This window comes from Lepidochelys kempii, chromosome 1 (genome assembly GCF_965140265.1).
Source record: "Lepidochelys kempii isolate rLepKem1 chromosome 1, rLepKem1.hap2, whole genome shotgun sequence".
NCBI classification, from domain to species: Eukaryota; Metazoa; Chordata; order Testudines; family Cheloniidae; genus Lepidochelys; species Lepidochelys kempii.
Genome location: NC_133256.1, coordinates 228,035,044 through 228,062,723, shown reverse-complemented (window position 1 = coordinate 228,062,723; position 27,680 = coordinate 228,035,044). Strand labels below are relative to the sequence as shown.

Genomic DNA, 27,680 nt, shown 5'->3' with positions numbered 1-27,680 from the left:
CCCAAACCCTCCGATTCTGTCTATACTAACTTACACAGTCTTCCCCCCTGTGTGGTGTAGAACAACCCTTAAAGGGGTTTCAGGGGATTCCACAGGACAAGTGAGCCCCTTGTAGCACAATTCATAGAGAGATCATGTTGTTCAAGGGAGGCAAAGTGCTGGAGTGAGGAGGCAAGAGACCTCTGTGCAGATTTGCTGAGATTCCCTTGCATAGCTTGGGGGATATAGGGAGGGAAGAGTCTGAAACCCATGGCTTCTGCAGGTAGCAAAAGCTGCTCCCTGCTTGTAAGAGAATCTGAAGGAAATTCTGCAAGTGCAAACTAACAGTTGCTGCTCCTCTTTAGAGCAAACACCCTAGTAATGTAGGGAGTACAGCAAGTACTGAAATATTTATTTGAAGTAAAAATGGCAAAAATTTAAGGGTCGCAACTGTTCATTCTACAGAACTCTATGCTGAGGAATGAGGCAATGGCAGGACTGGGATTTAAATCCAAGTCTCCTGACTGCCAGCCCACTGTTCAAACCAGCAGAACATTCCACCTCTCTCATTTTAGTGAAAACGTGTCAAACATCCCACCGCCACGTTGTCATTCCTGGGGGTAAAAGAATGAGAAGTCACTTGTGCCTTTAAGGCACGGCCTGCAGCAGGGAATAGCTTGGAAGTACACTGCCTCTGCAGCAGTCACCAGAGAAGCACAGCTTGTGCATTATACGTTTACAGGGTGCAAGATGTGCTTTCCTTCACAAAAGGCAAAGTCTGCTGGTCTGTACAGGGCAAGAAAGGGAGAAAGGCCATAACCCATCCATTTCCACAGCCCTTCTGGGGAAGCTACCATTGCTGGACTGAAGCAATCCTGGCTCCTGGCATCCTCTTTCCCTCAGCCTGCACACACAGGCAGAAATTCTCACATTCTACCCTGGAATGGGCTTGGAGAATGAACCACCTTCTCATCCCTAACGGATGGCTTCTCCAGAGCAGGGTACCAGGTATACAGGAAAGGCAGGGTGAGCAAGCTTTCACAGCCAGAGCTCAATCTGGTGCCTGTACTGCAGACAAACAGAAAACTTCAGCCTGCAAGGCCGTCAATCCAGCACATTTCATGCATACTTTTTTTTTTGCTTTGTTTAAAGAAAAAGGAAAAATAAATGCATGAAAAAATATTCCTTGTGCAATAAACACATCAATGCTCATTTTCCATATATTCTACTTTGGGCCATTTTGTGTAAAATCTTTAATTAAAGTTTTTCTTTGAAATTGTCATCATCAAACCAGAAGAAAGAAAGTAAAAAACAGAAGGACACAGCTGTGCATATATGAAGTGCTATTCAGTACCAAATGAATTGGAACAAAATAAGTATCGTGACTGTTATGCTCTTAGTTTTGGCTCTGTATTCTCAGTAGCACAGTCTAACTTGTCACTTTATATTGATTCCATCTGTTTACACTCTGCAGAGTATTGGCTTCCTATGGTGAACATTTCCTATTTACCAGCTGGTAGAGATAGGCCAAATCAGATAGAAAAGAATTAGACTATTTTCAGAGCCTCATAAACATAAAATCAAAAATTTGTGGGGGAAGGGAAGTAGGAAAGTGGGGAGTGAGGACGAGATACTGGGCCTAATTCTCATTTTACACTAAGGCCCTTTATACATTCTAGCTATTTAGAGGGCCCTTAAAATTGGTGTAATATATTTATGCGCACTTTAAGGCCTTTTTACACCACCACATTTTACGGGAGTGTAAAGGCGGCTTAGTGTAAATGAGAAACAGGCTCAGTATGTTGCTTACCTTTAAAGAGACACTAGCAGTTTAGGTCCAGAACTAAGGATTAGTTTGTATGAATACTTATGCACAAACATCTCCATACAACAGCTAGAAGTGAAATGCCGAAATGTAAACCCTGATGCATAAGTGCATTATGGAGCCATCATTGTATCCTCACAACCCTTCTTACAAATTTGCTTTTCCTAGTGGTTGATTCTCTTCTTTTTCTGCTTTTCCGAGGTGGTTTCAACCCCATAGCCGATAACTCCTTGTTGGATCAACCAGGCAAGGTACTAACAAGCTTCAACAGGACTTTATTTTCAAAGTGGAAACCTCTTTACCAAGCTGCTGCTGCACCCTCTGTAGCTTTCTCCCAGCCTCTCAACTCTTCCCCCCTCCTTCCTGTTTCCTGTCCTTTCAGACTCCCAACAGCCAGTGCTCCCAATTCTAATAATTACAAGAAACATCTAAACACCACATTCCCTCCTCTCTTAAGAAACTCTCCCAATTAAAATAAACATTATTGTTCTAACCACAGGAACAAATATGAAACAAGACACTATACTGTTGGCAGAAATATTACACTGAAAACACTGTAGGTACTACATAACATAGTCTCTAGTCCACACAGGTGGTCATCTGGGTTTGACAGGCCATCTCTCAAGCCCCAGTTCCAGTGCAATGTCTTGTTGTGTTGGTACATCCAATGCAGACTGGGTGTTGGCATAATCTCCTCTTGGTGCATATGCAGGTACAAGATAAGAAGCATTCCATACCCGCCCATCAGAAAGTCGATAGGTGTAAGATCCCTTCTTCTCTATGATTTTAAGAGGAGCTGTGAATTTATGGTCCCCTTTGCGTAAAATTCCAGGTTTTCATATTCTAACAAAGGAACCACACTCAAACTTTGGTTCCTTAGCACCCCGCCGCTTGTCTGTGAAAGCCTTAGACTTTGCTTGGTTCTGTTCAACTGTTTTTCTCACATCATCCTCTGCCTTTAACAATCCAGCAATGTTCAGTTTAGTATTCATCTGTTTCCCATGCAGTAACTCTGTGGGTGATCTTTGCATTGTGACATGTTGTGTAGCCTGGTATGCTTGCAAGAAATCAGTAGTGAAGGGTATCCACAATCGCCCTTCCAGTTTAGCCATTTGCAAACTCTTTCAAACTTCTGTTGAACCATTCAATTTCCCCATTGGCTTGAGGGTAATATTGGGATGACCTTCTGTGTAAAATGTTCCTCTGTGCTCGAAAAGTTTCAATTTCCAGGGAACTAAATTGACTACCATTATCTGAAACCAGTTCTTTGGGGTTACCTTCCTTGCTAAAAACTGAAGAGAGGAGCTTAATTACTGTAGCAGAAGAGATTTGCGATGTAAATGCTACCTCAGGCCATTTACTGAAATAGTCTATTAAAGTGATGGCATAACGGCAGTCAATTGGAGCAGTATCAAAGGATCCTACAATGTCAATCACCACTTTTTCCCATGCAGATTCAGGAAGAGAAACAGGCTGTAATGGAGGGGTACATGTCACTGCTGTCTTATCATGCATTTGGCAAGTGACACAGGATTTTATGAGTACTTCAGTTTGAGAGTCCATCCCTGACCACCAATACAGATCCCGTAGTCATTGTTTGGTTCGGACAATTCCTTGATGAGTATCGTGTGCCAGGTTATGAGTTTTGACTGTAATTCTTCTGGCACAAGGAGCGGGTGTGTACCTCGTCGCAAAACGGCCATCAAACAAAGAAAGTTCACCCCAAACTCTAAAATAAGGCAGCAAAACTGGGTCAAGGTTTTTAGGGTGACTGGGTCGTTTCTTTGTCAAAAATTCCCATAGTTTTTGTTGAATTGGACACGCTGAACAAGCAGCTTGAAATTGTTCTCTTGTAACTGCAGTGAGAGTGCTTGTAATAAGTGCAACCACTACATCCTCATCCTCCGGTGGACCATCTGGTGAAGGCAAAGGCAGGCGAGAAAGGCAATCAGCGACCATATTTTGGTTTCCAGGCTTACATTCCAGTTCATAATTGAAAGAGAGTAGTCTTGCAGACCATCGAGCAATATGATATCCTGCTCTTCCCAGTCCTTTCATGGGGAGCAACGTCGTCAAAGGGCTGTGGTCTGTGCGCAACTTGAACGTGTGGCCCAACAGGTAAGTTCCCCATTTTCCAGTAGCCCAGACACAAGCAAGTGCTTCTTTTTCGACTGTAGAATATTTTCTCTCAGCATTACTTAGTGTCCTTGAAGCAAATGCAACAGTCCTCTCTGTGTTGTCCTCATGCAGTTGTGGGAGAACAGCCCCAAGTCCATAATCAGAAGCATTAGTAGTTACAATTGTGGGCAATGCAGGACTGAATAGTGCAAGTATTGCACTATGTACAATAAGTCTTTCTGGTGCATCCGTTGTCCACACTAAGGTTGAACTTCTCCATAGTAATTCCCGTAACAGTTCAATGACAGAAGCATAATTGGGAATGAATTTTGCATACCAGGAGATAAGACCCAAGAAGGAACGCAAGGTTTGCAAATCTGTTGGAGGAGGAGCATTTGAAATTGCCAGGATATGATCTGGATCAGGTTTTAGTCCAGCCTGTGAAATTGTATGCCCCAGAATTTCACCTATTGGACCAGAATTGGACCTATTGCGCTGGATGCCTGGTATGCTGATGCAGTTTAGTACAGGCTGCAGGTTATTGTCATGCTCCTCAGAAGTATTTCCAAACATGATAATATCATCCAGATAGCACTGAACTCCATGTTGATTCTTCAGAATCAATGACATCATTTTTTAAAAGGCACTTGGGGCAGATGCGAGACAGTATGGAACATATTTAAAACAAAATAGTCCCTCATGTGTAATAAATGCTGTGAAGTCTCTGCTATCTTCATGCAACATAACCTGGTGGTATGCGCTCTGCAAATCAAGAGTGGAAAACATCTTTGCTCCACGGAGTTCTGCAAACATTTCTTCTATGTGAGGAAGAGGATGACTGTCAATCACAATTGCTTTATTTGGCTCCCTTAAGTCCACACAAAGGCGAATGCCTCCACCCTTCTTCTGCGTCACTACTATAGGTGAAACTCATTCCGAGAAGTTGATCTCTTCAATAATGTCCTTTCAATAAAGTTTGCTAAGTTCCTCTGAAACAGCTTCCCTGACTGAAAATGGTAAGCACCGTAACTTCTGTCATACAGGCATCACATTATTCTGCATTTTAACTTTATGCAAAATCCCATAAGCACAGCCGAGTTTCTCCTCAACCTGGTGTTGGGTCCCAGCTGAAACTGGTGAGTGTACCACAAGAGTGCTTTGCTGAGGAAGATCAACTCGTCCATTAACTACCCTGAGATTTAAAGCAGCCAATAAATCTCTGCCAAAGATAGGAGTGCCTTTGTGGACAATGTAGAACTCTGCAGTTACACAGCAATCGCCAAAAGTAATTCTTACTGGCAGGGAGCCATGTACTGGAATATGGTTTTTCAAATAGCACACCAAGTGAAGTTTGGGTTCAGTAAGAGGCACATCTTTAAAGTAATGCAGATAGATGGAATCAGGTAGTATAGATACTGCTGAGCCAGTGTCCAACATTAGCTGAATAGAGTGTGGTTTGCCTGAGGGTATGGCAGAAACGTTTACAGTGTACTTTATCTGTTCTGGAATATGTGCAGTAGTGACTTTGTCCACGCTCAGCACAGTAACATCTGGTATTGTAACTGCATGCACCTGTTGATTAAACGGGCTACTGCGACATACTTTAGCAAAATGTCCAATCTTTTTACAATGATTGCACTGAGCTACTTTTGCCGGACATCCTGTATAGCTTACAAGGTGTTGTGGGGATCCACAGCGAAAACATGCTTTTACTGTATTTTGAATTTGCTGATTCGGTGGTTTTTCATTAGTTTTCCTCTTGCCATTGTGTGTCTGCAGTGGTAGTGAACTTTTCTGCAAAGCAGTCACAGTCTGGACTGTGCCTCCTGTATCTATGCTCCTTATTTTGGCTTCAGCTGTAGCTGACTCAATCTGAGTAGCAATGGTTATTGTTTTTTCTAGTGTAAGTTGTGGTTCTAAAAGTAAGCGTTCTCTTACATGAAGCATGGTTGTTTTCTCAGTGAGCTGGTCTCTAATCATCTCATCTGCCACATTCCCAAAGTCACAAATTACAATCAGACTCCTCAGTGAAGCAATATGCTGCATTAAAGTTTCCCCTGGTTTCTGCTCACACTGCAAAATCTGAAGTGATTAGCTACTACATTCACTTTTGGCACAAAAAAATTCTTTAATGCAGTCTCATATTTATCATCTGCAAGGGGAAAAGTGTAAAATATACGCTGCCCTTCTGCTCCAAAGCAGTGGATTAGCAGAGCACGCTTTCTTACTTCAGAAATCTCTGTAGCACTGATTGCAAGCAGATAAGTCTCAGACATATGGATCCAGGTAGTAAAAGCAATTGGAGGCTCACCTGGGCTTTGCAGAAAGGGTGCAGGTGGGTTCAGAGGCAGAAGATCCATCCTCATTGCCAAAATGTTGTATCAACCAGGCAAGGTACTAACAAGCTTCAACAGGACTTTATTTTCAAAGTGGAAACCTCTTTACCAAGCTGCTGCTGCACCCTCTGTAGCTTTCTCCCAGCCTCTCGACTCCTCCCCGCTCCTTCCTGTTTCTTGTCCTTTCAGACTCCCAACAACCAGTGCTCCCAAATCTAATAATTATAAGCAACATCTAAACACCACACTCCTCAGGTGAGTATTTTTGCTGCTTTTGTTAAAAGCTGTTTCAGGTGACCAGTCTTACCTGAATCTAACTTTTTTTTTAATGTTTGGAGACACTTCACTGTTTGAATCAATATTTCCTTCCTTGCTTTTTTGTGCTTTTGTATAAAGTAATCAAGGAGAAAATCCTGCCCCTGACTCCGAGACTACGGAGGCTCTCTTAGCAGCAAACCCACTGAACTTTCATTGTGCAAAGGGACCACTTTCCCTTTGAGCAGTGCTTTGACCCTCTGTATTCTCAGGATTTGGGTACAAGGGATGAGCACCCCTGTGGGGCACAGAGCCCTGCTCTGCTGGAGCACTCAGTGCAGTAGCATGCAGGCAGTGCACCCTCTAGTCTTCCCCTTCCCATAGTGAGGGGAGTACAGAAAGGACTACACAGGCTGCTCCAGCCATTGGGCTGTCTTAACTTCTTCAGATTGGCTCTTAAGCCACTCGCTAAATAGACGGAGATGATTCATTTTGTTCATCTTTATATACATCTGCTTAGCATCTGGCCAGCTTCTTGCACTGAGTGCTGTATTTAGGATGTGCCACAAAAAATCCAGAATGTAATGGCCATTCTCCCCATACAGTATTACTTCCCTCCCATGTTTTCACCAGCTCTTCTGATAGTGGTCTACTGCAAAACTGTTATTGCAAGTGGCTAGAAAGAAAATAATCCCATGTTCAGATCTAGCTTCATAGCTTTGATCATGCATTTGAAATATTCCAAATCTTTTCCTAGCTTTTCTTTGCATTTCTAAATATTTAAGAATTATTATGAAGGTGGCTAGGCTTACTTATGGAAAATAAAAGTGGTGATTGTTATGTCACAAAATCACTTGGACTAGACGGGACATCAAGTGGGTCATGTAGTCCATCCTCTTGTACTGTAGCTGCATGTATTTCATTATAACAACACTGTTCACTTCTATAGAACCTTCCATCTGAATATCTCAAACTGTTTTACAAGCATGAATGAGTTCAACCCTTGTGAGGTGAGAATTATTATCCTCTCTTTTACAGTTAAAGAAAAAATGGCATTAAGACCCAATTTTTAGAAATGTGTGTGCACAAATTCCCACACAATCACAGTAATTGATACAAACATGTCCCTGTTAAATGGATGAAGGGCATATATGGAGGAGCAGAGTAAAGTTTGGTTTGGGAATAATCAATGTGCCATTTTATAGGTGAATATTTATTTAAGAGATTGTATGAATACTAAGTGTATCTGAACATTTATTTATTTCGCTGGTTAATTTCCATACATTGAAATGCTTGGTGGTTTTAATTAAAATTTTCCTGGAATATATATGTAGCAGTAACCTTACTTTTAAATTGATAGCAGTTTCTATTAATATACTTGAATATACATATCACCTCTGTTTCAGAATTCCTTAAAAAAATAACACAGAACCTGGGAAATTAAGTGTACCAGAACCCTAATTAGGACTTTGGGGGATATTTTCAATTAATAAATTCCATAATAAGAAGATATCTAAGCTGATTCTTTTGTGATATGACATACTCAACATGAAAATGTAAATGTTACTCTCCAGTTAGTTGCATATAGCCAAATGAATAAAAGCTATGACATTAATAATAAACTATATTCAGCTATGATTGATAGGCTTTTCTGCAGTGAGGAAAGATTGTCTTGGGTACAATCTGTCCTAACAGCTCTGCGATATGTTAATATTTTACTCAGACTAGAGAAAAAGATATATTCAGATGTCCACCATATAAGAGGGGTACATGGGCTGAGGATGTTACTGCAGCCTTGAGGTTGCAACAGAAGCTGTAAAATAGGAAGGATTTTATTGTCTCCTCCCAATATATGTGCCAAGCCTGTGCCAATCAGTGTAGGGAGCAGGATTTGCACAAGGTTATGTCCTAGGATGCTTTTTTGCTTACATGAAAATCTTGGGGTGAGGTGGGACATGATACATAATGCTCCAGAGGGCATAGAACATTCTTCTGGTGAGCTCTGTGCCATGGCAAATATTTTCTATGATACGGTATCTCTGGTTGGCTTAACTGATGTCCAAGTATAATAAAAGATTACTACATTGATGTTGGATATTTTTTACTCCATCAGAGAAAAATCTATCTTACACATAGCCATTCCACTATTACCTGAATTATCAGAAGAAGGTACTAGAGTTTTTTCCACACAACATGGAGTCCAGAGATCTTAGGCTGGATAGTTCACAGCCTGTCCCCTTGTGTCGCTGTTTACTTTCATGCAAAGTGAATGGCCTAAAATGCTGTTTTTCTGACTTGGTATCTTTTTTTTTTTTACAACTCTGCACAAATTTTACTGATTACCCAAGATGCACTAAAGTGAAGAATCAGGCCCCTTAAATGAATCCAGCCCCGTTATTCAAGCCAGCAACATCTAGAACTGAGAGTACCAGTACCATTTATGTAATGCCAGAACTTAACTTATAAAGTAAATAACCATTTTAGCAATCAGTTTCTGGTACTATCCACCCCTACGGTACCTTTTCCTTTAAGAGGGACTCCAGCTGACTTAATGTCATGGTTTGGCTGTCTTGGCTATCATTCCATCTAAAAATAAACAATATTAGCAAAAGGATTAGACATAAGGCAAATGCATTACATTACTGTTGTAGACCAACAATGGCCCAATTATTGATATCAGTGAGAGTTTTACCTAAGTATGGAATGAGTAAAGACTGCAGGAATGGGCCTCCACACTGATCCTGCACAGGGCTCTGGGCCTGGCTGCATTGCACTGCTCCACTGGCACAAAGTAGTCCTGAATCTGGTGGATCAAGCTCCCAGATGATCTCCCCGTGCAAGTGGATTCTTGAGCAATGTAGAGACATTGTAGCTCCTACACCTTGCACCTGACAATGTGGAGGAAGAGGCTGGAGGACAATAGCATAGCTTCCCAGTGCCTAAGCAATCCCCAGCTGTTATAACAGCCCATTGGGACCATTGGCAGCTGATACTGATATGTGGCTGGGGCAGGGAACAAGACTGACACACACAGGAGTCCTAGAATCAGGTGAGCACAAAGGACATCTCTGTACCTCAATGCCCAGCTGCATTGAGTGCTCCTCAGCCATAAATGAGGATCTAGCCCTTTGCATTTATATAATCATTGTCAATGATCTTTTAACATGTGAGGTCTTTTAGAAAAAGAATGGCCAAACTTTCACCCATTTACTTACATCAAAATCACAGACCAAGTCATTTTCACAATTAACAATTAACAAATTTTATTTTTCTCAATGGATCCAACAGATTCTAAATTCCTGTTTTCCCAGGCTCTTCCCCTAACTAAGGGCTTGACCCTGCAAATACTTATGCAAGAAAGTACTCAGGTGTGTATTTGCAGGATCAAGTGCTAAAGACCAAATTCTGCCCTGACTTACAGCCTACTGGGTTCATTGAGATTGTGTGGGCTTTAAATCAAGGCAGAAACCAGCCCTAAGCTCCCTCTTACAAAATTTTCTCTGGAAAAACAGCACCTGCAGTGCCCTCCTGTGGAAAACTCCTGTAAGTGAAGCTACAGCTATCCCACATTTAGTTTTCTTCACAACATTTTCTGATTTACATTGCATGTAGTTTTAATACAAGTCTACAAGTATTTGGCCGGTCAAAATGCAGCATTTTCTAATTATAGGTTTGATTCTGTTCCCTTTCACCAGTATAAACCAAGAGTTTATGAACTAAACTCATTCGGATTCCATGCGGAAGTGAGAGGAAAATCAGGCCCCACATGTTTAACCTATTCATTATTTTTTCCATGATATAAAAAGGGATTAATCTTTCATTTTGAGCATGAGCCTTCATTCTCTATTTAATTAGTTTTTGCTAATTAATCACAATCCCTTGTTTCTCTGGAAGAAAGCAGCCTTAAATTCCCTCCTCCCATTTTCTGCCTCCCTTCCTCTCCTCCTCTCCCTTCCTCCTGCTTCCTTTCAGTGGACTACTCCCACTGTTGTTTCCCCTTCATTCTCTGGGAGGTTAGTTAACTTTACACTTGACGGTAAAAGAGCTGGGTCAGAATCTGTAGAATAATTTCTAAGGCAACTGTCTGTCAGAGCCTGGATCATCTGCTCCCACAGTCAAACCTGCAGGAGAGGGAATCTATGAAAGGAAATCTCCATGAGGATCCCATTGCAGAGACCTTACCCTGTCATCCCAAAAGGGAGGGGGAATTAGGGGGGAAAGGGAGGAGGTTAAATTATATCATGCTTTTGGAGCAAAGCTACTAGGTAAATGTAGGATTCGTTTTACAGTATAATGTACAGTATGGTACTCAGAGAATGCTTTGCATTATATAGTACCTCTCAGATGTCCCTCATGTGACGGGAAGGCACCCATTTTAATCCCAAAGTTACCTACCTACCACACAAAATTGGTACCTCCACACTTTTATTGCTGAAAGTGATTTACATCAGAAGTAAAGAAGGATTTAAAAGTGAAGCTCCAGAGAGGAGAAAGTTACTCACCTTGTGCAGTAACTGAGGTTCTTCAAGAGTTGTCCCTGTGAATGCTCCACGCCAGGTGAAGGTATGTCCCTGTGCCTTTGCTCGGAGAGTTTTGCAGCATGTCCATATAGGTCGTGCACACATGGTGCCTATTTTGCATGCCGTTGGCGCCTCAATAGTGCACGCATGACCCAGACTCCTCAGTTCCTTCTCTACCACGGAGCCTACTCCAAACTCCAAAGTAGAGGAGAGGAGGGTGGGCAGTGGAGCACCCACAGGGACACTCATCTAGAAGAACCTCAGTTACTGTACAAGGTGAGTAACTGTCTCTTCAAGAGAGAGAGATGTCCCTGTAGGTGCTCCACTCTAGGTGACTGAAGAGCAGTGCCCACCTAGGATGGTAGTGGCTTCGGAGTTGGTAAAATAGCTGTTGATAGTACAGCTCAGCCAAGTTGAGTATCCACCTGAGGACCTTGCATAACAGCATAATGTTTAGCAAAGATGTGTTCAGAGGCCCAGGTGGCAGCTTTGCAAATGTCTATAAGAGGAACATTGCTTAGAAATGCCACTGATGTCAATATTGATATGGAAGAGTGCATCTTGATTCCCATTGGAGGTTGTGTGCCTCTTAATTGATGACATAGTTGAATGCAGCCAGATATCCATTTAGATGTTCTTTGAGTGGATATAGAGTTACCCTTAGAGCATTCTGCAATAGAGATAAAAGGTTTCTGTGAGACTCTAAATGGCTTGGTCCTATCGAGGTAAAAAGACAATACTCTCCGAACATCAATGTGTGCATTTTGGCTTCAAAAGTGTTGGCGTGTGGTTTAGGAAAGAAAGTTGGTAGTTGACTGGTTGATTGATGTGAAGGATGAATGTACTTTGGGAAGGAATTTGGGATGGGTTGGCAAAGTGACTCTATCTTTAAAAAAGATAGTATATGGTAGGTCTGCCATCAGTACCCTGATTTCTCCCACACGTCTAGATGATGTGATTGCTATCAGAAATGCCACTTTCATGGACAGGTGTAGTAGGGAGTAGGTTACTAAAGGTTTGAACGGTTTATGCATCAGGACCAAGCTTTTTGTTAGGACCAAGCTTAAGTCCCATGGTTGCTTGGGTGGTCTCACGTCCAGACAGAGAGTTTGGATACCCTTAAAGAATTGCTTTGTGATAGGGTGAGCAAAGATTGTAGTGTCACCAATTTTTTGGTGGAAGGTAGCGATAGCTGTAAGATGCACCTTTACTGAGCTGAGGGAAACACCAGATTGTTTCAGTTCCAGGAGGTAGTCCAATATCATTGGAAGAGGTGCAAATGTTGCAATGGTTTGTCTGGTGGAACACCATGTCGTAAATTTCCTTCATTTGTGGAGATAGATGCTATGTCTAGTATGTTTGCTACTTTGTAGCAGCACTCTCTGGACCTACTCAGAGCAATTTAACTCATCATTAGAGAACCATGCCTTGAGATGTAGCATGGGTTAATACGTCTATCTGTAGAGGGAGTGTGATTGGGGTATGTCCAGACATCTGTGTTACGTACAGATACCACGCTTGTCTCGGCTATGTGGGGGCTATTAAGATTACCGTGGCCCTCTTGATCCTTCTCTTCAGCACCACTCTGGTTAGTAATGGTATCGGTGGGAACGTGTATAGAAGGTCTGAGTTCCAATTGATCATGAACGCATTCCCCCATCAATTCCTCAGACTGGACCTGGAGCTGAATTTGGGGCATTTCATGTTGTGTGCTGTCGTGAATAGGTCCATTTGTGGGTAACCCCAAGTTCGGAATATGTCTTCCAAGATGGCATTGTTTAACTCCCATTCGTGATTGAGGAGAAAACATCTGCTGGGTTCATCTGCCATGGTGTTATGGCATCCAGGTAGGTAGGAAGCTGAGATAGGGATATTGTGCTGGATGCACCAATTCCAGAGTCTCATAGCCTCAGCACATAGTGAATGCAATCAGGCTCCCCCTTGTCTGTTAATGTAAAACATACAGGCGATGTTGCCACTCATTACTCTGATGTTTGGGTTTCTTATGAGTGGCAGGAAGTGGAGGCAGGCATTGCGAAGTTCTGGCAGGTTTATGTGTAGCCTTGTCTCTGTTGTGGACCATAGTCCCTGAACTGTGTGATGTTGGATGTGTGCTCCCCATCTGATAAGGGATGCAGCCATTGTGATCATAAGCGATGGAGAATCTTGTGTGAATGGGATACCCAAGAACAGATTGTGTGATGGAGTCCACCAGGTTAGTGAATCCTTGACCTTGGGGGCATACTTAATCGTATGTTAACCTGTGTTTGGTTGGTCTGTAAATGGTTGCTAGCCAGCCTTGTAGACAGGGCATGTAGGCAGCGCTACAAACATGAATGCCGCCACGTGGCCCAGTAGTTGTAGGCATTTGTGGTCAGTGATCTGTGGACTGTTCCGAACTGTGGATCGGAGTGTCTTTATAGTGTTGAATCTCTCTTGTGGAAGTGATGCCATTGCCACCCTCGAATCAAAGTGAGTGCCAATGAACTCCAGTTGTTGAGTTGGTTTTATTGTAGATTTGTTTATGTTTATTTGTAGGCCAAGACTCTGGAAACAGTGTGTGGTCGTTTGAGTTAATTGAATGGTGTCCGATGGGGTGCGTGACTTTAGGAGACAGTCGTCCAGGTAAGGAAAAATTATTATTTCTTGTTTTCTCAAGTGCGCCATTACTACCATGAGAATCTTTGAGAAAACATGAGGCTCTGTTGACAGGCCGAAAGGTACAACCTTGTACTGGTAGTGGTCTGTGCCCAAAGTAAACCTCAGAAAATGTCTGTGGGCAGGGTGTACAGTGACATGAAAATAAGCATCCTGCAGGTGGAGGGCTGAAAACCAGTCCCTCTGCTCCAGTGCTGGTATTACTATTGTTAAGGTAACCATCCTGAATCTTTGCTTTTTCACGAACTTGTTCAATTGCCTGAGATCAAGGATGGGTTACCACCCCCCACTTTTCTTTTGTGTTAAAAAACAGTGGGAGTAAAACCCCTTCCCTCTGTGTTGAGCAGGACAGTCTCCACTGCCCCTCTTCTACCTCTTGGCGAAGCAATTTATCGTGAGAGAGGTCCCTGAAAAGGGACAAGGAGGGGGTGGGAAAGGAGTATAGACAAGAAAGGAATGGTATAGCCAATCGGATGACTTCTAGGGCCCATTTGTTTTTGGTGCTTGCCACCCAATTGGCATCGAAGGGGAGCAAATGGTCTCCAAAGAGCTGGATGGTTGGTGGAAGCTCTGGAATGGGTGAAAGGTCTTCTAGACCCTCTACCAAGACTTCAGATTTGCTTATTTGAGGAAGGTGGTTGGGACGTTGCTGGTAGTGGAGGGCGTTGTCGTTGTGGTCTCTGTCTCTGTCATTGTTACCGCTGTTCATTGTATAACCTTTGATGTTGCTGTGTGTATGCCAGCTATCTAGGGTACTGATACGGTTGATACGTGTATTGTTTCCTTCTTGTGGCAGGTGTATGGACACCAAGGGACCGAACGGTGGCCTGTGAATCCTTCATGGTGTGCAGCACTTCATTTGTTTTGGCTGAAAACAATTTTTCTCCATCAAAAGGGACATCTTTGACAGTATTTTGTGGCTCCCGGGGGAATGACGAAGAACTGAAGCAGGAGGCTCAGCGCATGACTACGTCTATAGTGGTGGACCTGGCGGCCATGTCAGCGGTATCCAGTGAGGACTATAGAGCCATGTGTGAGATCACCTGCCCTTCAGAGACCAGAGCTTTGAATTGTTATCTCTTTTCCTCATGAATGTCATTAATAAATTCCATAAATTTACCATAATTCTTGTGGTCATACTTGGGAAGTAATGCTGCATAATTCACCACTCTGAATTGTGGCGTAGATGAAGAGTATACTTTGCAGCTGAATAGGTCCAATCTCTTACTCTCCTTATTGGAGGGAGTGGACCGAAAATGTTGTTTACTCCTTTGGTTGGCCATTTCCACTACCAGCGAATTGGGTGCTGGGTGTGTGAAAAGAAATTCAGATCCCTTGGAGGGAACGTAATATTTTCGGTCTGCCCTTTTGCAGATTGGGGGTATTGTGGCTGAAATTTACCACACCGTCTAGGCAGGTTCCATGATAGCTCCATTGATTGGTAATGCTATCTTGGAGGAGGCCGATGTCTGTAAGATATCAGTTAACTCATGCTGAGTTTCCGGCACTTCCACCAGAGCGATCTTAAGCTCGTTAGCCTCTCTTTTGAATAAGTCCTGAAAGTGGGTAAAATAGTCTGCTGTGGTTGGTGGTGGAGGCAAAATAGCCTCGTCTCATGAGAAAGATGAGTTGTTATTGGTTGGCGAGGTGTCACGAGCAGTGCCCTCTATCTGTTGTACCATGGGCTCCTCTCATGTTTCCAATGCTACAGACCATGAAGGTGGAGGTGGAGATCTGGTGTCATCCCTACGTGGACTGGGGCAGCTGCTATGGTGTCTTCTATAAGACTTCCAGGGACTCCAGTATGGCCAATGACCTGGGAAGGGCATGGTGGTCCCATCCATGGGTGGCCATACCAAGGTGGTACATCATAAGAATATGAGGACCGTGATCTTAATAGTCCGGTAGCAATAAGTGTCTTAATCAGGGAAGAATGGTGTTGGGAGAATGCCTCTTCAATCTCAACATCTTCATGTCTGGAAAACTGTGATGGTATCAGAGACAGCTGACGATGCAGTACTGACGGTCCCAGTGAGACATTCGGTGCCCAATAAAGGAGATTCTGGAGTTGGGGAGACCAACAGATCTTTCTGATGCATGAAAAGCCACTGTGCCGAGAGCATCGGTGCCAAGGGGCAGGGTGCCAATTGTACCAGTACTCAAGTAACTTGTGCCAGCACCTTCACACTGAGCACATTAGTCTGCAGCACAGGAATAGGAGCGGTTGTCAGTACCATCTCCTTTGGCGCTATTGACGGTGCCATGGTGGAGGCAGGCAGCTTAAAGCTATTAGCCTCGGCACTGGAGCAGGGGGTACTGACGGCGGCCGCTGCATGGACCGTGCCGGAGGTGCCTGGAGCATTATAGGTGCTGAGCTGTGGAGCAGTCGGCACCGATTTGGTCGATGACCATTTTGAGGTGATGTCCTCTCTATGAGGCTAGGAAGCTGGCTGCTATTTTGCCATTTTTTTGTCCCTAGGGAACAATGGTGTTGAGGAGACTGGTGACCTCTGCCGAGAAAAGGGTTCCTGCCCAGGGTTGGAGGCTGGTCTGAGGGCCTTTTCCATGAGGATGAGTTTAAGCCTCAGGTCCCCATCTTTTCGTGCCCTAGCCTTCAGTTTATTACAATGGGCACATTTCTGGGGAATGTGGGATTCCCCCAGGCAACAGACACATTGAGAGTGTCCATCTGAGATAGGCATCGCCTCTTTGTGCATCTTTTAAAACCCGGTGCACCAGGCATTTTCTAACTACTACTAACTGCACTATGGGATGTAAAATAATTTCTTTGTTTACAGGGGCTGTAAGTCTAACAACTGAAACTTATCTGACTAAACTAACCTAAAACTAACCCAATTTATTAATTTATATAATCTGTCTAATTGGAAAATGAAGGTTTTCAACAGGACTGCTGAGCTCCATCTCAGGCCGGGGACAGTAGAGAAGGAACTGAGGCGTCTGGGTCATTCACGAGCTATTGAGATGCCAATGGCATGTGAGGCAGGCACCACGCATGCGTGACCCATACAGGCACTGCTGCAAAACTCTCCAAACAAAGACGCAGGGATGCATCTTCACCTGGAGTGAAGGACCCACAGCTACATCTCTCAAAGAAGAACGTTATTTACATTGAAGGAATGAATCCCACAGCATTTTAACTTTCCTGCCGGAATAATGTTTGTGAGTCCCTCAGATTGTGTCTTTGTAAGACACGGCATCCTGCAAGTTGAGTGATATGTTTTGAGTATCCCTAAAAAATGTGAGCCTCCGCTCACATCTAACTTCTCATATACTCACTTACACTTACTACTAGTTCACAGAATATACCAATTAGGCTTGAAGCTCTATATGTTTACATTACAAGATCAATGGCCTGACAGACACCTCCCCAGAGACAAACACCTACAAGATCTCTATCAAGCATTCTTACAACTACAGTACCCATCTGCTGAAGTGAAGAAACAGACTGACAGAGCCAGAAGAGTACCCAGAGGTTACCTACTACAGGACAGGCCCAACAAAGAAAATAACAGAACGCCACTAGCCATCACCTTCAGCCCCCAACTAAAACCTCTCCAACGCACCATCAAGGATCTACAACCTATCCTGAAGGATGACCCATCACTCTCACAGATCTTGGGAGACAGGCCAGTCCTTGCTTACAGACAGCCCTTCAACCTGTAGCAAATACTCACCAGCAACCACATACCACACAACAGAACCACTAACCCGGGAACCTATCCTTGCTACAAAGCCCGTTGCCAAGTGTGTCCACATATCTATTCAGGGGACACCATCATAGGGCGTAATCACATCAGCCACACTATCAGAGGCTCGTTCACCTGCACATCTACCAATGTGATATATGCCATCATGTGCCAGCAATTCCCTTCTGCCATGTACATTGGTCAAACTGGACAGTCTCTACGTAAAAGAATAAATGGACACAAGTCAGATGTCAAGAATTATAACATTCATAAACCAGTCGGAGAACACTTCAATCTCTCTGGTCACTCAATTACAGACCTAAAAGTCGCACTATTACAACAAAAAGACTTCAAAAACAGACTCCAATGAGAGACTGCTGAATTGGAATTAATTTGCAAATTGGATACAATTAAAACTTAGGCTTGAATAGAGACTGGGAGTGGATGGGTCATCGCACAAAGTAAAACTATTTCCCCATGTTTATTCCCACCCCACACTGTTCCTCAGACGTTCTTGTCAACTGCTGGAAATGGCCCACCTTGATTACCACTACAAAAGGTTCCGTCCCCCCCTCTCCTGCTGGTATTAGCTCATCTTAAGTGATCACCCTCATTACATTGTGTATGGTAACACCCATTGCTTCATGTTCTCTGTGTATATAAATCTCCGCACTGTATTTTCCACTGAATGCATCCAATGAAGTGAGCTGTAGCTTACTAAAGCCAATGCTCAAATAAATTTGTTAGTCTCTAAGGTGCCACAAGTACTCCTTTCCCTTCAGTGATCATATAAGATCCAATGGCAACTACACCAATTGTTTATATGGAAAAGCGACATTGGAAAAGTACTTAATGTATCTGGAGCCGTTTGTAACACAATGTAACAGCTGGAAACAAAGGGAGCTAGAACCACTTAACCAGCCTGCTCTCTGCAGACTGCTAGCAAGTGATCCATTAGTACAGTTGGGAACAATGGGATTATGTAATAAGAAGCTCTTACCTTCTTTGCATATTGGTACTTTTGGCAACCCTAGTGAACTTTGCCAGGAAGTCAAGATATGGTACAGTAACTTTGCTAGTCATCGGAATCTATATTTCAATAAAAAGAGTGTTAGATAAATGGATTTCTAGATAAATCCTGTAATGAAATCTCATGGGACTAAAAAAAACCATTCACTTCCATTATTAGTTAATTACTTTATTAAAACACAAAAATAATCTCCTCTGATAACCTCTCTTTTGTTGCATGTACTGCATGTCATTTCTTCTCACCTTTGTTTAGGCTCGAGTATAGTATCAATGTATATCTGATAAATCCTCCAGCAAGAGGCTATATCCTACACTTACAAGTGACAAGGATCCCTAACCCTATGATCTTCTGTGTCCATGTGTAAAAATATATCTCATCTAATCTAACCTGTGAGACAATCTTTCCCTGTGTACCACATTCATATGTAAGGTATTTCCACATATTGATGCACATATTGCTTGTGGATCCACATATTTCTTATTTGAAAATTCAGCACTGTTTTCAGTTAAAATGTAAGTAATTAGGGTCCTTGATTATACCAGAGACCAATATTTTTAAAATGTGAAGATAACACCTTGTAACAGCACAACATACATGAAAATCAAACATCAAGCATGTTGGAAAGGATATAAAACCTAAAATCTGTGAAACCTTTGGACAGAAAGTCACGGCCGCAGGGGCCAGAACTGGAACTCCAGAGGGCCAAAAATCTGTCTTCTCTTACTCATTAGCATAATAAACAGTGGGGGAGAAGGGTAAGTATGTTGAAAGCAACTAGAAACAATGGCTTGGAGGTGTGTGGTATAACTCTTTGCAGTTCCCCTTCATTTTTAAATGTTGTTGTACCACAGTTAAGTTACTAAACTGAAAAAATGAGAACTTTACAGAGCTGATACCAGAAAGCAGACCCCATGGACAAAGAAGTTAAGATTTTCAAAGTTGCCTAGAGGAGTTAGCCACACAATTCCATTTGAAGTTAATGGACATTGTATAGCTATCCCCTGGTGGGTTTTGAAAATCTCAACCAGTGTATACAGCTAGTGGTCTTTAAAGAATATATTCCACCCTAGCTATGGCTTAAAGGTGGTGAACAGACAACAATCCTTCCTCCCAATTATTCATTATTTTACAGTGCTCAAAAGTGTGCTAAGCTCCTTACAATATAAATGAGAACATGTTCCACCACGACTCAAAGGGTTTTCAATCTGATCTTTCTCCAGGAATAAGACTGCATAATTTGATTAATTATCACAAAAGCTACTTATGCATTGTAACTTCTTCAGACACTGGGAGCAATAATGCAGACAGAATCCTTTAAAAGAAATACTAACGGCCAAATCTAGTTCATTTTACTCACATAAGTAATTCTACTGTCTTCACTAGAACTACTCAAATAAGGCAAGAAGGATTTGGCCCCATCTATCATCATTTTGATAAAACAAGACCTGCTCCTGCTCCCACTGAAATCGAGAGGAAATTCTGCCATTGACGTGGATAAAAACAGCCCCCAAGTGATTATACACATCTATAACATAGCATACCTGTGCCAGCACAGAATCAAACTGTGCTTGTGTCAGAGGAAAAAGAAAGATTTCAATCACTCTCCTGAATTCGCCTTTTGTGACTGTTAGGGTGTGATCAATGTCAATTGTCTGAAATGCTTTTTTAAGTTCACCTTCTTTTTCAGCTGTCCTTTTAAGTAAAATCTGCTCAATGTCTGAGGAGGACAGTGTGGGATCTGGGACAGAGCGCACAGACGTAGCTGTAAAACATATCAGACAGTTACCATACACTCTTAAACCTGGCAAAATCAAATGTGAGGTTTTTTTGCTGAGAATTCAACATAAATCAATCCATCTTCAGAGATATCACTGTAAATTAATTAACATTTGTGCAGCACTTTGAGGATCAAAAGCAATATAAAAGTGCTAAGTAGTATTAAGAAAATTCCCAACTCTTTCTTTATAACATTATAGCCAAGACACAGGTTAACTTGGAAGATACTCTAAAAGAGCTGGTAAAGTTACAAAGTAAAACATATGTAAAGTAACTCACAATATATTTGTCCATCCCATCCTCACTAGCACTCTCCCTTCAGACTACAGCAGGAACAAAAAGACCTTGAATGTCTTTGCTTTGTATCATTTAAATGCTTTATTCAGTTATCAAACTCCTTAGTGAAGTCATCTGCCAATGATGTGTCAGCACCAATTGTTTGTGTGCAGACTCCTTTGCAGATAAGCATGTTACCATACAACAGCCAGCTTGCTGTAAAAACACCCATGGAAAAGGAGGGCTGGAGAACTGGACAGCATGGTGACAAATCGTGTAATCCCTACTCAAGCAAATTCCCCTTGACTTCAATTAGAGCTTTGACTGAGTAAGAACAGAATAAGGACCACAAGATTTGGTCTGATATTTCTCCTGCATTTATAGGGCCAAATTCAGGCATCGATACTAATGTAATACTTCCTTTGAAGACAATAGGAGCTGAGCACCCTAATCTAAACATTGAAGTTAGTTGTGCATTTACATTTTTCCGTATTTTTGAGGCAAGTCCTGCCATCAATTTGTACACAATATTTCAGTTGTCTTCAATGGCAGAATATGGCCCTTTATATTATTTACACTTTACTGCAGTTTCTCCTCCACACATCTCCTCTGTGACAGAGTGCTGAGAACCAGCAGCTGAACTAGCACTCTGGTCACTATAAATCTAATTAGTTCCCCTGAAGAGGGCCTGATTGAGGGAAGGGATGGCTAATTACCAGATCAGCCTGGATTGGGAAAGACCTAAGGAGCTAATTTGCCCATTAACTGAAAGAGTAGAAAAGAAGCACAGGAAAGCCATGCAAGGGAAAAGATGAGAGAGAGAGAAAGAAAAGCTAGCTAACCAACCAGGCCAGAGTAAAGGGAGATCTCTGCATGGGGAGATCTTTTCCCCCTCTCATGTTTGTAAAATACTGTAAATAAGAATTTCTGCACTGGACTGTAAGAGGATGGTGGTTAATAAAACACAAATAAAGTACACAGCAGGGGTTACAGACCAGGGGTGTGAGAGCCATTTATATGAGAAGACAAGAACTGAGGGCTGTGCCCTGTCTCAAGTGGGGACTTGTCCTGGAGCTGCCTTATCTGTACTGAGAGAGAACCTGATGGGGGAGCCAGTGCAAAGGTTCAGCAGTCCAGGCAATGGAAGAGACATTGCAATGGCTCGTAGAACAGCAGAAGGAGATACAGAAGACCCTATAGAGAAGACCCTCCATCACCTGGAGAAACAGTGCATGCTTGCTTGCCTGGCAAGCTGAGCAACAGAAAAGCCTACAGAACTTTATTCGAGACCAAGCCCATGCGCAGCAGCAGCAGATAATGTTGTGAGTCCTGCAGCGGGGAACAGTAACCAGACACAGGTGATAGGTGTCTGTAAGATGGGCCCTGCAAATGATCCTGATGCATTCTTGGTCAAGTTCAGACAACCTATATGGCTGTAAGGCCAGGTCTACACTACAGACCTATATCAGTATAACTACCTCACTCAGGGGTATGAAAAATCCACTCCCCTGAGCAACAGAGTTATACCAACCTAACGCCTCATGTAGCCAGCTCTATGTCTGTAGGACAGCTTCTCCTGTCAACATAGCTCCTGCCTCTTGGGGAGGTGGATTAACTATGCTGATGGGAGAAGTTCTCTCATGGGGGTAGCAGCATCTTCACTTAAATACTATAGTGGCCCATCAGTGCAGCTGCGTCGATGCAGTGTTTTAAGTGTAGACCTGCCCTAAGTAATGAGCAAGCATGGGACTATGATGTGATTAAGGCAGTCATCCTAGATCAGGTGGACTTATCCACAAAAAAGTTCCCTGCAAAAGTTTTGGGCCACTAGATCAGTGGTTCTCAAACATTTGTACTGGCAACCCTTTTCACATAGCAAGCCTTTGAGTGTGATCCCCCTTAAAAATTAAAAACACATTTTTATATATTTACCACCATTATAAATGCTGGAGGCAAAGTGGGGTTGGGGTGAAGGCTGACAGCTCACGACCCCCAATATAATACCCTTGCAATCCCCTGAGGGGTCCTGACCCCCAGTTTGAGAATCCCTGCACTAGATGGACCTGGGGGAGGTTACAAGCCTAGGCATTTCCCCAGAAACTGACAGACTGGCTACCAGCTGGTCAAGGCCAGACATTCAGATTGCAGGTGACATCATGGATGCAGTAATTCTAAAACAGTTAGAAATCACAGAATCATAGAATATCAGGGTTGGAAGGGACCTCAGGAGGTCATCTAGTCCAACCCCCTGCTCAAAGCAGGACCAATCCTCAACTAAATCATCCCAGCCAGGGCTTTGTCAAGCCTGACCTTAAAAACCTCAAAGGAAGGAGATTCCACCACCTCCCTAGGTAACCCATTCCAGTGCTTCACCACCCTCCTAGTGAAAAAGTTTTTCTTAATATCCAACCTAAACCTCCCCCACTGCAACTTGAGACCATTACTCCTTGTTCTGTCATCTGCTACCCCTGAGAACAGTCTAGATCCATCCTCTTTGGAACCCCCTTTCAGGTAGTTGAAAACAGCTATCAAATCCACCCTCATTCTTCTCTTCTGCAGACTAAACAATCCCAGTTCCCTCAACCTCTCCTCATAAGTCATATGTTCCAGTCCCCTAATCATTTTTGTTGCCCTCTGCTGGACGCTTTCCAATTTTTCCACATCCTTCTTGTAGTGTGGGGCCCAAAACTGGACACAGTATTCCAGATGAGACCTCACCAATGTCAAATAGAGGGGAATGATCACATCCCTCAATCTGCTGTCAGTGCTCTTACTTATACAGTGCAAAATGCCATTAGCCTTCTGGGGAACAAGGGCACACTGTTGACTCATATCCGGCTTCTCGTCCACTGTAACCTTTTCTACAGAACTGCTGCCTAGCCATTCGGTCCCTAGTCTGTAGCGGTGCATGGGATTCTTCCGTCCTAAGTGCAGGACTCTGCACTTGTCCTTGTTGAACCACTGTAACCCCTGAAGAGAATCCCTAAGATCACCTGATTATGGGTCAGGAGGCATCTGCTGATCACTCTAGATTTTGTGGTCAAGCTCATGGAAGAGTACATGAAGGTGGACATTCCCAGGAAAGAGGGTTGGCAGTTTAAGGGACCAGATCCGGGGAGGAGGGTTGGAGAAACCCAATCTGGAAAGGTCACAGAGAAGAAGAGGGAAGAACCTAGGGGGACTCCAGCTGGGACTTGGGGTATTGTCTGTTATCTGTGTGGACACCAAGGACACATAAAAAGAGACTGCCCTGATACACAATGGGGGTTTTCAGAGTTCTGCAGTTGGACAGGGACTCTTGGACATGGAAGGAAAAAGAAACTATCTATGGTTTCTGTAAAGGTGGGGAGAAGGTGTCAAAGGGGTCCAAAGTGGACACTGCCTCAGACTGTTCACTGGTAAAACAGGAATTGGTGAAGCCCCACTGGATGCTCCTGGGAGCAAGGCTGTGGCTTGAATGCGTCCATGGTGATACGACACTTTGCCTTCCGGCTGATGGACCCCTGGAGGTGCAGGGAAAGCTTAGATGGAAACGGGCTGGGGTAGTGCACATGCTGTCCCACCCCAACATAGGAGCCACGGACTGCAGCTCCTCCCACTAGGGAGGAGAAAGAATAAAACATTTGGGGAAGCAAAAGGAGAAGCTAGACTTAGAGGGGTTGGAAAACACTAGACAAGGGAACACAAACCATGGGGACAGCAAAGAAAAGGGAGGCCTCCTAAAGAAAGAGGGGGAGAAAGAAGAAAACACAGAATTAGCCTTGTGCAGTTAGGAGAACCCGAACTTACTGACAGGGGTTGGGTAGTTATTGGAATCCCCCTCACCCGAACGTCAGGAGGAGGGACCCCAGGAGCCATTCGGAGGTGTTGGAGAATTAGAGACTCTGGGTAACCGGAAGGGTGAGGGGTGCCAATGGGTCCTGCCACAAAACAAGGGGGGCAAGAGTGGGGAGAGTATTCCACAAGGTTGCCCCTGATGTGAAGACCTATGGGCTGAGACAGAATTATGGGGGCATCTCCCACCCAAGAAATGTGATTTTTCAGGTAGAGAATGGCTGGACTCCATAAAGGGACCCGAGAGGAACACCCTGGGGGTGAAAGACTCCAGGAGAGTAGCACCTCCAGTAAAGGAGGGAGAGCCCATGGAAGGAAAAACTTTTCCACCAATCAAGGGGGAAAGGTGTGACAGAGTGCTGAGAACCAGCAGCTGAATCAGCACTCTGGTCACTGTAAATCCAATTAGTTCCCCAGGAGAGGGCCTGATTAAGGGGTTTCTTGCACATATCATTAACAGTAATCAGTTCTGACAAAGGAAAGTTGAGCATACAAATTCACAGTGCGACTCCACTGAAATCAGTGGAGCTGTGTCAATTTATGCCAAGAGTGAATTTACCCCTTAAATTAAAACTTCATGGCAAGGAAGAAGGAAAAAAGGCATGAACTGTGAATCAGGAAGCCTTAAACACCAGTAACGCTCAATGTTTCATTCTTGCAAATGAGATATTCACAGCTGTATTATCAATTTTTATTTCATTTAGTGATTCATAAATCTTACCAGTATAAAATATGCATATGCTCTTTCAGGGGTAAGCATATAATAATTATGGCATAACAGGATATACATGAAATCTCTGACATTGTCAATAGTACATACCTAGCAGCTTTAAGATCAAGGGCTAGATGGTTGCCCAGAGTAGTGGGGAAAAAGACCCTGTTCCCCAAGTGCCTGTGCAACTGCAATAAACCTGCCTGGACTGCAGCTCTGGGTGCAGGGATGGGGAAGAAAGCAGGAGCTGTGCTCCTAATACCCCTTTCCCTCTCTACACGTAAGTGGGTAGGGAGGGGATTGGACAAGAAAGGGCCATGGTTCCATCCCTCCTATGCATCACCCAGTACAGCTGGATAGATGCATCCTGTGTGTGTGTCTGTGTGAGTATAGGGAATGGGTAGGGAGAGTACGATGCACCCTGTAAAAGGCTGTAGCAAATTACTCCCCTAAGAGTGTAAGAGGGGAACACTGGAGACATTGTGCATCAGACAACCCTCTGAGGCACTGTGCATCTTGGAGCAGTGCAGCTTGCTCTGGACTGTGTCAAACAGCACAGTCTAGGCCTAAGTGAATAACACAACTGAGGTGGCCAAGAAGGCAATGCCAGATTCAGGCTGCATTTGTCTTGTGGACAATACGGGGATTTCAGTTTAAAATCCTGTTGCTTATAAAAACTAGAACTCGACAATCTCTACGTACATGAGGCCGATTTCATTGCGCTTTGCCTGCTTCTGCATGATGATGCTCTGCCTGGTGTAGACTGTGGTCTTGCAGTAAATCTGATTCCATGAGAGTAGGGGCGTAAGCCACTGAAGTCTTCTGCACTCACCACTCTGGCCATGGTCCCTTGGGAATTTAAAAACACAATTATGACACTACTTTAGAACCTAGGACACAAAAGGAAACAATTTGACTGGTGGCAGTATCAAGAAGCATAAAAGTTGACTTAATGAAAAGAGGCCCAAGTTGCTGTTCAAGATTCTGACTGACAGAGAATCAAATCTGACCAAGCAGATGTGGGACTCTTTTAAATTGTGCATTGGAAGTTAATTAAAGTTTGTCCTATGTGGGCACTTTCAAATTTGTGTTTCAGAGCAGAAAATATAAATAGACTAAATCATGTCTCAAATAATAAATAATTAGCTATCTGAATTTTTTAAATGGCATTAAGTTATCTTGAAGGTTATGTTTATTAAAAGACTAAAAATAAAAACATTTGCTTGCTTCTTTTTAGCTTTTTTCTACAAGCAATAATATACTTCAAGATGAACAGTTTTAAATAATTACAGTTCTTGGGGGTTTGATATATATTATTGCTAAAGGAGAATGCAAAAACTGTGCATTATACAGTACATTAATGACTGCTTTATTTACAAGTGTTAGATTTTCTGGTGAGGAAACTTGAGGCAAATTACACAACAAGCAAAAACAGCAAGGTGGACTTCTGAAAAAAAAATGGTGCTTTTGTCTCCTAGACAGTGCTCAAACTGTGATGGTATAATGTGACATATTATATGTATTTCTCTAAAGCATACTGGGACATTTGGCTCCATCCATCTGAAATAGCTGTATGTTTTCAGTGCCAATAGAATCAAAGATTCTAAAACAACACCACTGTTCAACCCTTTCAGCACTGTTCCTTGATCATTATTTATAAAACTTCAGCTATTTTTCCCATAGACATTGGATCACATTTATCTTTAGTGGAATTCTATTGGTATCAGTGAAGTTACACCAAGGATGAACTTGACCCCAGGTTACATTTTCAAAGACCCTGTCTCCCTTTTTTTTTTTTTTTTTTTTTGTTCAGGAGTAGTTTGCACCCAGAAAGTTTGCACTCTACTCAAATGAATGACAGGAACAAGTTAGAACACTCGTGCCTCTAGCTTCCTGATCTCTGCCCATGATCAGCTATTTAGAGGCAAAAATACTCCTTGTTGTGTCTGCAAAGGAATTGCAAATGGCCCCTGAATTTCAATTACAGGTGCAAAATGAAGGTACAAATTTTGGAAATGCAAATAGCATTCACAGTAAAGGAGGCTGTCTTTTTGAAAATGTGGCCCATTTAGAAAAAATAACTGTGGGCATATTCCTAAATCTAGGCTAAGCCATCCTTATGCACAACCAAGCAGAAGTGACAGAACAAGCACAAGACGTTACTCCTATAGGGAAAAAAAAAGTACTGTACATCATTTCACTAAATAGATAGGGGAATTGGAAGTAACACAAAAGGGTTGAGGCTTGAATGGCCTACAGGCTAGGATTATTCAAAGAAAAGATAATTTGATAATTAGGTGAATTTATTTCCATGTTTCAGAGCAGGAATTAAACACATCTTTTCCTGAGCAGACCATCCCCACCATTTCCCAGACAGCAAACTAATTGTCCAAACTGTACAGAAGCAGTTTTTGGCTAGTATCCTGCCTCTATAGCCATCAACAAAAGAAAAATTAGCTCCAAGCAAAATGTTGCTTCTTTCTTCACCCTTCAGGTGGAAAATATCTTTCTTCTCCATTTGCTCCAAGACCTAACATCACCACCTGAGCAACCAAATGTCTGACACACTTCCAGCAGCTGCCATGAAATCTCCACTCCTTTAAACTGTAGATAAGTAGGGTCTGGTTCCCAGGAGGTCATGGAGCTCAATACAC

General features: G+C 42.9%; 1 protein-coding gene across 1 annotated transcript in view; it reads right to left on the bottom strand.

The window, feature by feature from the left end:
- Positions 1-25,870, bottom strand: part of EFCAB6 (EF-hand calcium binding domain 6) — a 136,943-nt gene extending 111,073 nt beyond the window's left edge. Inside the window, exons 1-4 of the mRNA XM_073316693.1 lie at positions 25,729-25,870; positions 19,970-20,190; positions 18,399-18,487; positions 9,033-9,099 (exon numbers count right to left, since the gene is read on the bottom strand). Coding sequence (XP_073172794.1) covers positions 9,033-9,099; positions 18,399-18,487; positions 19,970-20,190; positions 25,729-25,870 — 519 coding nt within the window. The remainder of the gene's footprint in view (positions 1-9,032; positions 9,100-18,398; positions 18,488-19,969; positions 20,191-25,728) is intronic.
- Positions 25,871-27,680: the final 1,810 nt, after the last annotated feature.